This window comes from Microcaecilia unicolor, chromosome 1 (genome assembly GCF_901765095.1).
Source record: "Microcaecilia unicolor chromosome 1, aMicUni1.1, whole genome shotgun sequence".
NCBI classification, from domain to species: Eukaryota; Metazoa; Chordata; class Amphibia; order Gymnophiona; family Siphonopidae; genus Microcaecilia; species Microcaecilia unicolor.
The window spans coordinates 348,764,835-348,778,112 of record NC_044031.1 but is presented as its reverse complement, the minus strand read 5'-3'; the positions used below and the strand labels follow the sequence as shown (position 1 = coordinate 348,778,112).

At 44.4% G+C, this 13,278-nt stretch overlaps 1 protein-coding gene across 1 annotated transcript in view; it reads left to right on the top strand.

Moving 5' to 3' along the window:
• The first annotated feature begins 310 nt into the window (after window positions 1–310).
• The window catches only part of LOC115474088 (polycystic kidney disease protein 1-like 1), a 151,787-nt gene continuing 138,819 nt past the window's right edge, over window positions 311–13,278 (top strand). The window contains exon 1 of the mRNA XM_030209418.1: window positions 311–457. Within this exon, the coding sequence (XP_030065278.1) occupies window positions 380–457 (78 nt within the window). The 5' untranslated portion in view covers window positions 311–379. The remainder of the gene's footprint in view (window positions 458–13,278) is intronic.

Below are 13,278 nucleotides of genomic sequence, written 5' to 3'. Positions count from 1 at the left end.
GTACACAAAGTAAGACAGCTGGTTCCTTTTCAGTTCATTTAGTCTTTTTTTTTTGTTTCACACATTCATATTAGTAAAAATATTTGAATGCAAGTTAGATTTTTTAGCACATATGAATCAACTTTGTGTGCGTTAATTTGTAGGTTAATGCATATTAAATTATGTGTGCACTACATTTTTAAGGCAACTTAACAAACAAAATGAGTGCTAATGAACACACATCCCTAGTGTTTCCTGTAATTGTGGAATGACCTGGGTTCACTAAGTAGATGTTGTACCTTGCATATCATGAGTCCTCTGCTTTGTCTTTGTAGCCTCAAATCAGATTTCATTGGGAAGAGCTCAACTGTATTTCACTGTCAATGAGATTCCACATGGAATGACTTGCCGAGTGCAGCCCAAGGATGGTGTCGAGATTTATACACTGTTCAGCATCTTCTGCACATCAGGGAAAGAAGTATGTCTGCACACAGCATGGTCAACTTGTTTCAGGGAGTATTGATCTTTAAATGTACTGGCCAAAGACATCCATCATCGGATGAATTATTGTACTCTGGCGGCTGGTTCAACAGCTTGGATTTTCAATACTAGCTTTCTATTTCCTTAGTACATTTGGCTTGAGTTGGATGCACCTGTAGAAGCTGTAAGCTGTAAATGATGTATATGCACCCAAAAAGCAGCAGATCCAAAAGTAAAATTCACACATAAAGTTCCTTTATTGACAAAAGTACCCGATGTGGTCCACGTTTCATTCACTAATGGACTGCCTCAGGTTATAACAGTGAGTGGGTCAGACAATCAAGAACTGCTAGTTCCCTCCAAAGCAAAATCACAGCACTACTGTGCAAACAAACACAAGCCCGTGCCAGAGCCAAGCTTCAGTGTGAGAGACTTAGGCCCAGATGCACAAAACCTAACGAGCCCACAACTTGCGTTTTAAACTGGTTCCAGCCAGTTTAAAACGCAAGTAGTTCACCCCGGGCATGCACTAAGGGCATTTTCCCTGCCACGGTAGCAGGCAACGAAAATGGAATGCAAATGATTGAAAAGCTATTATAATGAGCTGCACTACCGTTGCAGCCCATTATAATGAGATGCACTACCGTTTTTACGATTCCCTTACCGTAGGAACCCTAACGAGATATCTGACCTCTCGTTAGGGCTCCTGTGAGGGAATTGGAAAGGAAAAGGGCCCCCAAAAAAGGTAAAAAAGAAAACAAAAAGCAGGGAGCGCATGTGAGGGGCGTCCTTTAAGGATGTAATCTCCCTGCGCTTCTGAGAGACGTCTTTTTTTTCGCATTTTTTTTTAGCTCTGCCGGCGCTGGTGTTTTTTCCCCCCTTCTATTTTGTCTTCGCCGCCCCTCCACAGCAAAACTTTTATATTTTCCTGGTTGCCGGAGAATCGGGACGTCCCTTTAGATTAGGCTCCTCTTCCTGGTCTCTTCAGCCAATCAGAGCGCGTTTCGCTGACAACAGCCAGCTAAGCCCGCTTTGATTGGCTGAAGAGACCAGGAAGAGGAGCCTAATCTAAAGGGACGTCCCGATTCTCCGACTCAGGTACCAAAGGAATAGAGAATGCAAGTGAGCTACAACGAGTAGCTCATTTGCATTCCCTATCGTTGATGCATTCCCGTTCCCTACCGATTCGCTATGGAATCGGTAGGGAATGGGAATTACCGACGTCTTTAATGCATCTGGGCCTTAATTCAATCAATTTGGTTATATAGCATCTGGTGACTCATAGACATGCATACTTCTGGAGGAGGGGCAATTGTATTCAGCTGTCTGGTAAAAGGAAAACAGAACTTAAGTTTACATTGAGAGCTGTGTGAGCTAAGCTGGGCATTTTCAGTCCTGGTTTGATTGTAAACTGATGTTACCTGTGTCCTATTCATAATATCTTCCTGAAAAACTGCTGACTACCTTATATTCTATTCTATTAAAAAAAAACAATAGAGACTTGTCTATTCACTTGCAGAGGGTCTGACTCTGTAGTCCCACCCACCCACCCCTCTTTTCACTTGCAGAGGATCTGACTCTACAGTTTCATCCAACCCTAGGTAAACTCCCTTTATATAGGGCAATCAAGGGGTAAGTATCTTCATTACACCATAATTGGTCAGTCCTACTCCTTGTTATCGCCTATCATAGTTCACCTTTTCACTTGTGAATCGCATCAAAATTACTTTCATTTATTACTCCAAAGGCAAACTATCTGGAACCTTTAGAGCTTGTCCTGTCTCCAAATATCAGCTTTGAAAAATGAGATCAACAAACTCAAGAAGGAATTAGCTACAATGAAATAAGCATCCAAGATTACTCAATTCCTAGCCAATTTACCACCACCACTACCACAGAGGAATAGATGGGTCACAGTAGGCTCTGGTAGACTAAGATTTGTGACATAGAAGCACTTACCCTCCCAACCTTTGCCCCTGTCAAATTCTTTTGCTGTGTTGCATCATTATGATGCTGAAAAAAAAAGTACTGTGGTGGAACCAGAGGCAATGAAAGTAACACAACCCAAGAAACATCCCCCAAATAATGACAGATTGGTGAAAAGCAGAAAATTCTTACTGCTCGGAGAGGCATTAACTTAGGAACACAGTTCAAGGGTTCCAACCTAGTGAAACGTTCCAGGATCTTCAGCTACCAGATGTACTGACCAAATACTGAAAGTGATCAGAGAAGAGAGCAAGGCTTCAAATACCTTTTTTATTGGCCATAACTTAATACATTTCTTGATTAGCGTTCGAAGGTTGCCCTTCTTTGTCAGATCGGAAATAAGCAAATGTTGGTAGATGACAGTATATATAAGTGAAACATCAAAGCATTTCAGTGACAGTCTAACAGGATCCACCCCCATCCTGTTAGACTGTTACTGAAATGCTTTGATGTTTCACTTATATATACTGTCATCTACCAACATTTGCTTATTTCTGATCTGACAAAAAAGGGCAACCTTTGAAAGCTAATCAAGAAATGTATTAAGTTATGGCCAATAAAAAAGGTATCATCTTATTTTCTTTTCCATGTTTTATTTTGTTTTATTTCTATTGATTACCTTTAAAAGTGGACTAACACGGGTACCACACCTCTCTACTCAATACTGATGTTGTAATTCACCTGGGGACAAATGACCTGGCCAACAATTGCAAGTTTACAGCACAGAGAGTGTTCCAGAAGCTTGGGGAGGGACTGAAATCTTTGGTTCAGACTGTGGCATTTTCCGAAGTAATTCCTACATGGGGGAAGGGAGAGGAAAGACTACACAAAACAGTGGAATTCAGTAAGTGGCTTGAGTCTTGATGTAAAAAAGAAGGTTTTAGATACATAGGAGCATGGGGTAATATGTGGAAAAGTAACAGGCTGTACTATAATGATGGGCTACATCTTTCTGTGACGGGAAAAAGAATCATTGGATTGGGGAGAAATTCAGACAGTATGATTCTAGAAATTTAAACTAGAGGGTGGGGGTGACAAAAGGAAACAAGGGAATTCAGAAAGTCGCCCCCAGAATAAATATGATGGCAGAGGGAAAGGTCAACTAAATATATAAAAAAGCACGTAAACTCACTAAGCGCATGGAAAGCAATGAGCACAAATGCTCGTAGTCTAAGTAAAAAGGTTCAAGACTTACAAGCCCTGATGTTTGAAGAAAACTTGGATATCGTTGCTATTACAGAGATGTGGTTCAATGATTCCCATGAATGGGATGTGACCATACTGGGCTATAATCTTTTTAGGAAGGATAGAGAGGGCCAAAGAGATGGAGGAGTGGGGCTGTATGTGAGAGACAATATCAGAGCGGCTGAAATGCGGGGAACCTGGGAAAAGGACGAAGCTTCATGGATCATCCTGGAAAGAGAAGGTGAAACCTGTATCCACATGGGAGTTATCTACAGACTTCCGGCAGAAATGGAGAAGCTAGACAAGGATCTGATAGAAGATATTCAAAAGATTGGTATGAAAGAGGAGGTGCTTCTGTTGGGAGATTTCAGCTTCTCTGTTGTGGTTTGGAACATCCCATCTGCAGAATTGGAAAGAAGTAGGGAGACTTTGGATACCTGTCAAAATGCCTTTCTCAGACAAAGGGAAGGGACGATGATGGATCTAGTGCTCACGAATGGAGGAAGTGTTTCCAATATCCGGGTGGGTGCCCACCTATGTAATAGTGATCATCACACCATATGGTTTGATATAAGGACAAAGGCGCACAAAACTCAAAGTACTGAATTTCAGACATACTGATTTTGATAAAATGGGGGAATACCTGGAGAAGGAGCGGTTGGCGTGGGAAGGCTTAGGAGAAGTGGTAAATCAGTGGTCAAAGCTAAAGGCTGCTATAAATATGGCAAATGATCTTTATGCAAGGAAAGTAAACAAAAACAAGAGAAACAAAGTCTATATGGTTCTCCAAACAAGTAACTGAAAAAATAAGAGCAAAAGAGGCTTTGTTCAAGAAATACAAAAGAACGCAATGAGAGGTTCATGGAAAAGATTATTGGATTAAACTCAAAGACGCAAAAAGGGAAATATGGCTAGCAAAAGCGCAAGCGGAAGAAAAAATGGCAAAAGATGTAAAGAGAGGTGACTAGATATATTGGAGAAAGTAGAAAAGATAGGAATGGAATTGCAAGTCTAAAAGATAATGAGAATGGCTATTTGGAGGGTGCAGGGAGGAGGGTTTTAGATTTGTTTGGAACTGGGCAACATTCTGGGGAAGGGGGAGCCTATTCTGAAAGGATGGGCTCCACCTTAACCAGGGTGGGACAAGGCTGCTGGCATCTGCATTAAAAAAATTTTTTTTTTCTTTTTGTTACATTTGTACCCTGTGCTTTCCCACTCATGGCAGGCTCAATGCGGCAGGCAACGGAGGGTTAAGTGACTTGCCCAGAGTCACAAGGAGCTGCTTGTGCGGGGAATTGAACTCAGTTCCGCAGGACCAAAGTCCACCACCCTAACCACTAGGCCACTCCTAGTGCAGCTCCTAGAGCAGCTTTTAAACTAGAAACTGGGGGAAGGCCGACAGTCGCTCAATAGTGCATGGTTCGGAATAAGGTATCACGAAAACACGGAAGATAGGGTATACCGATAGTGAGGTTGCAAAAGAGACCATAGTAGATCAGGTGTCCTTAAATAAAAATCAGACAAAAGATTTCAAAGTAATACTGTCAAGTACTGAGCATGATGATGTAAATAGGAACAACAAACCTAGTTTGAAATGTCTATATGCGAATGCCAGAAGCCTAAAAAATAAGATGGGAGAGTTAGAATACATTGCACTAAATGAAAAATGAGATATAATAGGCATCTCCGAGACCTGGTGGGAGGAGGATAACTAGTGGGACACTAACATACTGGAGTACAAATATATCATGGTGATAGGGTGGATCGAATTGGAGCAGGGGTAGCACTGTATGTTAAGGATGGCCTTGAATCAAATAGACTGAAATTCTGCAGTAAACAAAACACACCTTGGAATCCCTATGGATTGAAATTCCATGTGTAAAGGGGGAAAGGATACCGTCCGCCTGGCCAGGATGAACAGACAGATGTAGAAATGTTAAAGGAAATTAGGGAGGCTAACAAACTGGGCAACACAATAATAATGGGTGATTTCAATTACCAAACAAAAACACACCTTCCTACCTTGTGTACAACGTGTTTGAAAGCAACAATGGCGTCCCCAAGGTAAAAAAAATAAATTACCTTGGGGACGCCATTGTTGCTTTCAAACACGTTGTACACAAGGTAGGAAGGTGTGTTTTTGTTTGATTTCAATTACCCCAATATTAACTGAGTAAATGTATCATTGGGGCATGCTAGGGAGGTAAAATTCCTTGATGAAATCAAGGACTGCTTTATGGAGCAGCTGGTACAGGAGCCGATGAGAGAAGGAGATATTCTAGACCTAGTCCTTAGTGGAGCACATGATCTGGTGCGGGAGGTAATGGTGATGGGGCCGCTTGATAACAGTGTTCATAATATGATTTGATATTAGCTTTGGAGTAAGTATACGCAGGAAATCCAATACATTAGCGTTTAACTTTCAAAAAGGAGACTATGATAAAATGAGAAGAACGGTGAAAAAAAATTAGAGAGGTAGCTGCAAGGGTCAAAAATTTTCATCAGGCGTGGATGAAGGATGTTATTAGAGCTAAAAGAAAATCCTTCAGAAAATGGAAGAAGGAACTGACTGAAAATAATAAGAAACAGCATAAGGAATGTCAAGTCAAATGTAAAGCACTGATAAGGAAGGCAAAGAGGGACTTTGAAAAAAAGATTGCGTTGAAGGCAAAAACGCTTAGTAAACATTTTTTAGGTATATTAAAAGCAGGAAACCGGCAAAAGAATCAGTTGGACCGCTAGATGACCGAGGGGTAAAAGGGGTGATCAGGGAAGACAAAGCCATAACAGAGAGATTAAATGAATTCTTTGCTTCGGTCTTCAATGAGGAAGATTTAGGAGAGATACCGGTGCCAGAAATGTATTCAAAGCTGACGAGTCAGAAAATCTGAATGAAATCTCTATAAACCTGGAGAATGTAATGGGTCAATTTGACAAATTGAAGAGTAGCAAATCTTTTGGACTGGATGGTATCCATTCCAGAGTACAGATAGAATTGAAAAATGAACTTATGGAACTATTGTGAGTAACATATAATTTATCTTTAAAATCAAGCGTGGTACCGGAAGATTGGAGGGTGACCAATGTAACGCCGATTTTTAAAAAAGGTTCCTCAGGAGATCCGGGAAATTATAGACCGGTGAGCCTGATGTCGGTGCTGGGCAAAATGGTAGAGACTATTATAAAGAACAAAATTACAGAGCATATTCAAAAGCATGGATTTAATGAGACAAAGCCAACATGGATTTAGTGAAGGGAAATCTTGCCTCACCAATCTATTACATTTCTTTAAAGGGGTGAATAAACATGTGCATAAAGTTGAGCTGGTTGATATTCAGGCTTATTTTCGAAAGAGAAGGACGCCCATCTTTCGACACAAATCGAAAGATGGGCTTCCTTCTCACAGGGTCGCCCAAATCGGCATAATTGAAAGCTGATTTTGGGCATCCTCAACTGCTTTCCGTCACAGGGATGACCAAAGTTTACACGGGTGTGTCAGAAACATAGCGAAGGTTGGACTAGGGCGTGCTTAACACATGGGCGTCCTTGGCTGATAATGGAAAAAAGAAGGGCGTCCCTGACGAACACTTGGACGACTTTACTTGGTCCATTTTTTCTTGCGACCAAGCCTCAAAAAAGTGCCCGAACTGACCAGATGACCACCGGAAGGAATCGTGGATGACCTCCTCTTACTCCTCCAGTGGTCACTAACCCCTCCCACCCTAAAAAAAAACTTTAAAAATATTTTTTGCTAGCCTCTATGCCAGCCTCTAATGTCATACCTAGCTCCCTGACTGCAGTATGCAGGTCCCTGGAGCAGTTTTAGTGGGTACTGCAGTGCACTTCAGGCAGGCGGACCCAGGCCCATCCCCCCCCCCCCACACCTGTTACACTTATGGTGGTAAATGTAAGCCCTTCAAAACCCACCACAAACCCACTGTACCCACATTTAGGTGCTCCCCTATGGTAGTGTTGTACAGTTATGGGTTGGGGGGGGGGGGGGTTGGGAGGCTCAGCACCCAAGGTAAGGGAGCTAGGGAGTTATGCACTACTCCAGTTATGGGTTGGGGGGGGGTTTGGGAGGCTCAGCACCCAAGGTAAGGGAGCTAGGGAGCTATGCACTACTCCATCCTTATCCTCCTCGACTTATCTGCTGCCTTTGACACCGTCAATCATAATTTACTTCTTGACACACTGTCCTCATTTGGGTTCCAGGGCCCCGTCCTCTCCTGGTTCTCCTCGTATCTTTCCCAACGCACCTTCAGAGTATTTTCTAATGGCTCTTCTTCCACCCCCGTCCCGCTCTCTGTTGGGGTTCCTCAAGGATCTGTCCTTGGACCGCTTCTTTTCTCGATATACACCTCTTCCCTGGGCTCACTGATCTCATCACATGGTTTCCAGTACCATCTCTATGCCAATGACACCCAGCTTTACCTCTCCACTCCCGACATCACAGTCGAAACCCAGGCCAAAGTCTCGGCCTGCCTCTCAGATATCGCCGCCTGGATGTCCAACCGTCATCTGAAACTGAACATGGCAAAGACTGAGCTCCTTGTCTTCCCACCCAAACCCTCCTCTCCTCTTCCCCCACTCTCTGTCTCTGTTGACAACGCCCTCATCCTCCCCGTCTTGTCAGCCCGCAATCTCGGAGTCATTTTCGACTCCTCCCTCTCCTCTGCCCATATCCAGCAGACAGCTAAGACCTGTCGCTTCTTCCTCTATAATATTAGCAAAATCCGCCCATTCCTCTCTGAACAGACCACCCGAACCCTCGTCCACTCACTCGTTACCTCTCGTCTTGACTATTGCAACCTTCTCCTTGTCTCCCGCTTAGCCACCTATCCCCCCTTCAATCTGTCCAAAATTCCGCTGCACGTCTTATCTACCGCGTGAACCGATACTCTCATATCACCCCTCTCCTCAAGTCGATTCACTGGCTCCCGATTCGCTACCGTATTCAGTTCAAGTTTCTCCTAATGACCTTCAAATGCACTCAATCTGCAGCCCCCCATTACCTCTCTACCCTCCTCTCCCCCTATGTCCCCACCTGTAATCTCCGCTCTCAGGACAAATCACTCCTATCTGTACCCTTCTCCACCACCGCTAACTCCAGACTCCGTCCCTTCTGCCTCGCATCACCTTATGCCTGGAACAGACTCCCCGAGCCCATACGCCATGCGCCTTCCCTGCCCATCTTCAAGTCCTTACTCAAAACCCATCTCTTCTCCCTTGCTTTTGGCGCCTAACCACCTTCCCCATTCATGATATACTGACTACACTGACTACATAGTTTGTTACCTTTAGATTGTAAGCTCTCTTGAGCAGGGACTGTCCTTCCCCATGTTTTAACTTGTATAGCGCTGCATAACCCTAGTAGCGCTATAGAAATGCTAAGTAGTAGTAGTATTAGTATGCACCTGGGAGCAATTTATGAAGTCCACTGCAGTGCCCCCTAGGGTGCCTGGTTGGTGTCCTGGCATTATCACCGAAAACCGGGGACGACCATCTCTAAGGTCGACCTAAATGTTGAGCTTTGGGTGCTCCCGACCGTATTATCAAAACGAAAGATGGACGCCCTAGTTTCGATAATACGGGTTACCCCACCCCTTCGCGGGGACGTCCTGCGAGGACGCCCTCAGGAAAACTTGTGTGCCCCATTCGATTATGCCCCTCATTGTGTATTTGAAATTTCAGAAGGCGTTTTGACAAAGTACTTCATAAAAGACTCCAAAATAAATTGGAGAGTCGTGGGATAGGAGGTAGTGTCCTATTGTGGATTAAAAACTAGTTAGAAGATAGAAAACAGAGAGTAGGGTTAAATGGTCAGTATTCTCAATGGTGAAGGGTAGTTAGTGGGGTTCCCCAGGGGTCTGTGCTGGGACCGCTGCTTCTTAACATTTATAAATGACCTAGAGATGGGAGTAACTAGTGAGGTAATTCAATTTGCTGATGACACAAAGTTATTCAAAGTTGTTAAATCGCGAGAGGATTGTGAAAAACTACAAGAGGACCTTACAAGACTGGGAGACTGGGTGTCTAAATGGCAGATGACGTTTAATGTGAGCAAGTGCAATGTGATGCATGTGGAAAGAGGAACCCAAATTATAGCTACGTCATGCAAGGTTCCAAGTTAGGAGTCACGGAGCAAGAAATGAATCTAGGTGTCATCGTCGTTGATGATATGTTGAAACCTTCTGCTCAGTGTGCTTCGGCGGCTAGGAAAGCAAATGGAATGTTAGGTATTATTAGGAAAGGAATGGAAAAGAAAAATGAGGACATTATAATGCATCGCTCCATGGTGCGACCGCACCTCGAATATTGTGTTCAATTCTGGGTGCTGCATCTCAAAAACGATATAGTGGAATTAGAAAAGGTGCAGAGAAGGGGGACGAAAATGATAAAAGGGATGGGACGACTTCCCTATGAGGAAAGGCTAAAGCGGCTAGGGCTCTTCAGCTTGGAGAAAAGACGGCTGTGGGGAGATATGATAGAGTGGAAAGAATGAGTGGAGTGGAAAGGGTAGACGTGAAGCGTCTGTTTACTCTTCCCAAAAATACTAGGACTAGGGGGCATTTGATGAAGCTACAAAGTAGTAAATTTAAAACGAATCACAGAAAATGTTTCTTCACTCAACATGTAATTAAACTCTGGAATTCATTGCCAGATAATGTGGTAAACGCGTTTAGCTTAACGGGGTTTTAAAAAGGTTTGGATGCTTCCTAAAGGAAAAGTTTATAGACCATTATTAAAATGGACTTGGGGAAACTCCACTGCTTATTTCTGGGATAGGCAGCATAAAATGGTTTGTAGTTTTTGGGATCTTGAAAGATATTTGTGATCTGTTTTGGCCACTGTTGGAAATGAGATGCTTGATGGACCTTTTGGTCTGTCCCAATATGGCAATACTTATGTACTTATGAGAGTGATGAGGATAAAGTGAATGTACTAAATAGTTACTTCTCGTCTGTGTTCACGGAGGAAAGTCCTGGAGAAGGACCACGGTTGGCTGCCGAGGGAACATCTGGGAATGGAGTGGATATTACGCTGTTTACGGAAGAAAGAATTTATAAACAGATTGAAAATCTGAAGGTGGACAGAGCTATGGGGCCGGATGGGATACATCCCAGGATACTGAGAGAGGTCCTGTGGGACCTCTTAAAGATTGAATATATCTTTAGAGATGGGAGAGGTTTTTTATTTATTTGTTACATTTGTATCCCACATTTTCCCACCTATTTGTAGGCTCAATGTGGCTTACATAGTACCGGAGAGGCGTTTGCAGACTCCGGTGTGAACAAATACAAAGTGATGTTGTGGTAAGATAAAGTTCATGTGGCACAGGTTCTGCAAGATTGAAGACAGAAACATGACAGCAGATAAAGGCCATATGACCCATCCAGTCTACCCATCCTCTGTAACCCCTAATTCTTCCTGTTCCTAAGCGATTCCACATGTTTATCCCATGCCTTTTAAAATTCTAGAACAGTCCTCGACTCCACCACCTCCACCGGGAGGCCATTCCACGCCTCTACCACCCTTTCTGTGAAATAATACTTCCTTAGGTTGATCCTAAGCCTATTCCCTCTTACCTTTGTCATATGCCCCCTCATTCCAGAGCTCTCCTTCATCTGTAGTAAATTTAAAACAAATCGGAGAAAATTTTTCTTCACCCAACACATAATTAAACTCTGGAATTCATTGCCGGAGAACGTGGTGAAGGCGGTTAGCTTAGCAGAGTTTAAAAGGGGGTTAGACGGTTTCCTAAAGGACAAGTCCATAAACCACTACTAAATGGACTTGGGAAAAATCCGCAATTCCAGGAATAGCATGTATAAAATGATTGTACGTTTGGGAAGCTTGCCAGGAGCCCTTGGCCTGGATTGGCCGCTGTCGTGGACAGGATGCTGGGCTCGATGGACCCTTGGTCTTTTCCCAGTGTGGCATTATTTATGTACTTATACATGTACTTATGAAAAAGGCTCTCTTCCTGTACATAAATGCCCTTGAGATATGTAAACATTTCTATCATGTGTCCTCTCTCCCTCCTTATTTATTTATTTATTTTTGTTACATTTGTACCCCGCGCTTTCCCACTCATGGCAGGCTGTATGCGGCAGGCAATGAAGGGTTAAGTGACTTGCCCAGAGTTCACAAGGAGCTGCCTGTGCCGGGAATCGAACTCAGTTCCTCAGTTCCCCTGGACCAAAGTCCACCTCCTCTCTTCCAACGTATACATTTTGAGTATCATAAGCCTGTTCCTATAATTTTTGCATTCAAGACCGCTTAATAATTTCATTGCCGCCCTCTGGACTCTCTCCATCCTGTTTATATCTTTCCGTAGGTGCCAGAGCCGGTGGTGGGAGGCGGGGATAGTGCTGGGCAGATTTATATGGTCTGTGCCAGAGCCAGTGGTGGGAGGCGGGACTGGTGGTTGGGAGGCGGGGATAGTGCTGGGCAGACTTGTACAGTCTGTGCCAGAGCCGGTGGTGGGAGTCGGGGCTGGTGGTTGGGAGGCGGGGATAGTGCTGGGCAGACTTATACGGTCTGTGCCCTGAAGAGGACAGGTACAAATCAAGGTAGGGTATACACAAAAAGTAGCACATATGAGTTTATCTTGTTGGGCAGACTAGATGGACCGTGCAGGTCTTTTTCTGCCGTCATCTACTATGTTACTACCGTGTTTCCCCGAAAATAAGTCACTGTCTTATATTTATTTTTCCTCCCCAAAACGCGCTAGGTCTTATTTTCAGGGGGATGTCTTATTTTCTGGGAAACATCGGTCGCCCCCCCCCACCCGAGGTCGCCTGGCCCCCCCCTCCGTCGCTCCCGGAACTAACCTGAAGCTCCTTTCTCCTTCTCAAGTTTAGATTCGGAGCAGCAGCATGGCAGACCTCTCCTTCCTTCCGTGTCCCGCCCTCGCCTGACGTAACATAACGTCAGGCGAGGGTGGGGCATGGAAGGAAGGAGAGGTCTGCCCTGCTGCTGCTTGCTGCTCCAAATCCGAACTTGCGAAGGTGAAAGGAGCTTCAGGTTTGTTCCGGGAGCGATGGAGGGGGGGCCAGGCGACCTCGGGTGTGGGGGGGGGGGGGCGCGACCTCGGGTGGCTCTCGGCGGCCCTGCTTAAAAAAAAAGTTTGGTAGGTCTTACTTTTGGGGGGATGTCTTATATTTTAAATTTGCAGGAAAACCCCGGTAGGTCTTATTTTCGGGGAAACACGGTATCTAGCTCATTTTCGAAAGTGATCGCCGGCCATCTTCTGACACAAATCGGGAGATGGCCGGCGATCTCGCAAAAGCAGCCAAATCGGTATAATCGAAAGCCGCTATTTTGACACCATCGCCACTTTCCCGTCGCAGAGCCGGCGAAAGTTCAAGGAAAGTGTTGGTAGCGACGCGAAGGTGGGACATGGGCAGGCATGGGCGGGGTTACGAAATGGCCGGCTTTAGCCCATAATGGAAAAAAAAAACCCGGCGATGAAGAGCATTTGGCCGCTGTTACTTGGTCCCTTTTTTTTCAGATCCAAGCTTCAAAAAGGTGGTCGAACTGACCACATGACCACCAGAAGGAATTGAGGATGACCTCCCCGTACTCCCCCAGTGTTCACCAACCCCCTCCCAGCATAAAAAACAGGTTACAAATACTTTTTTG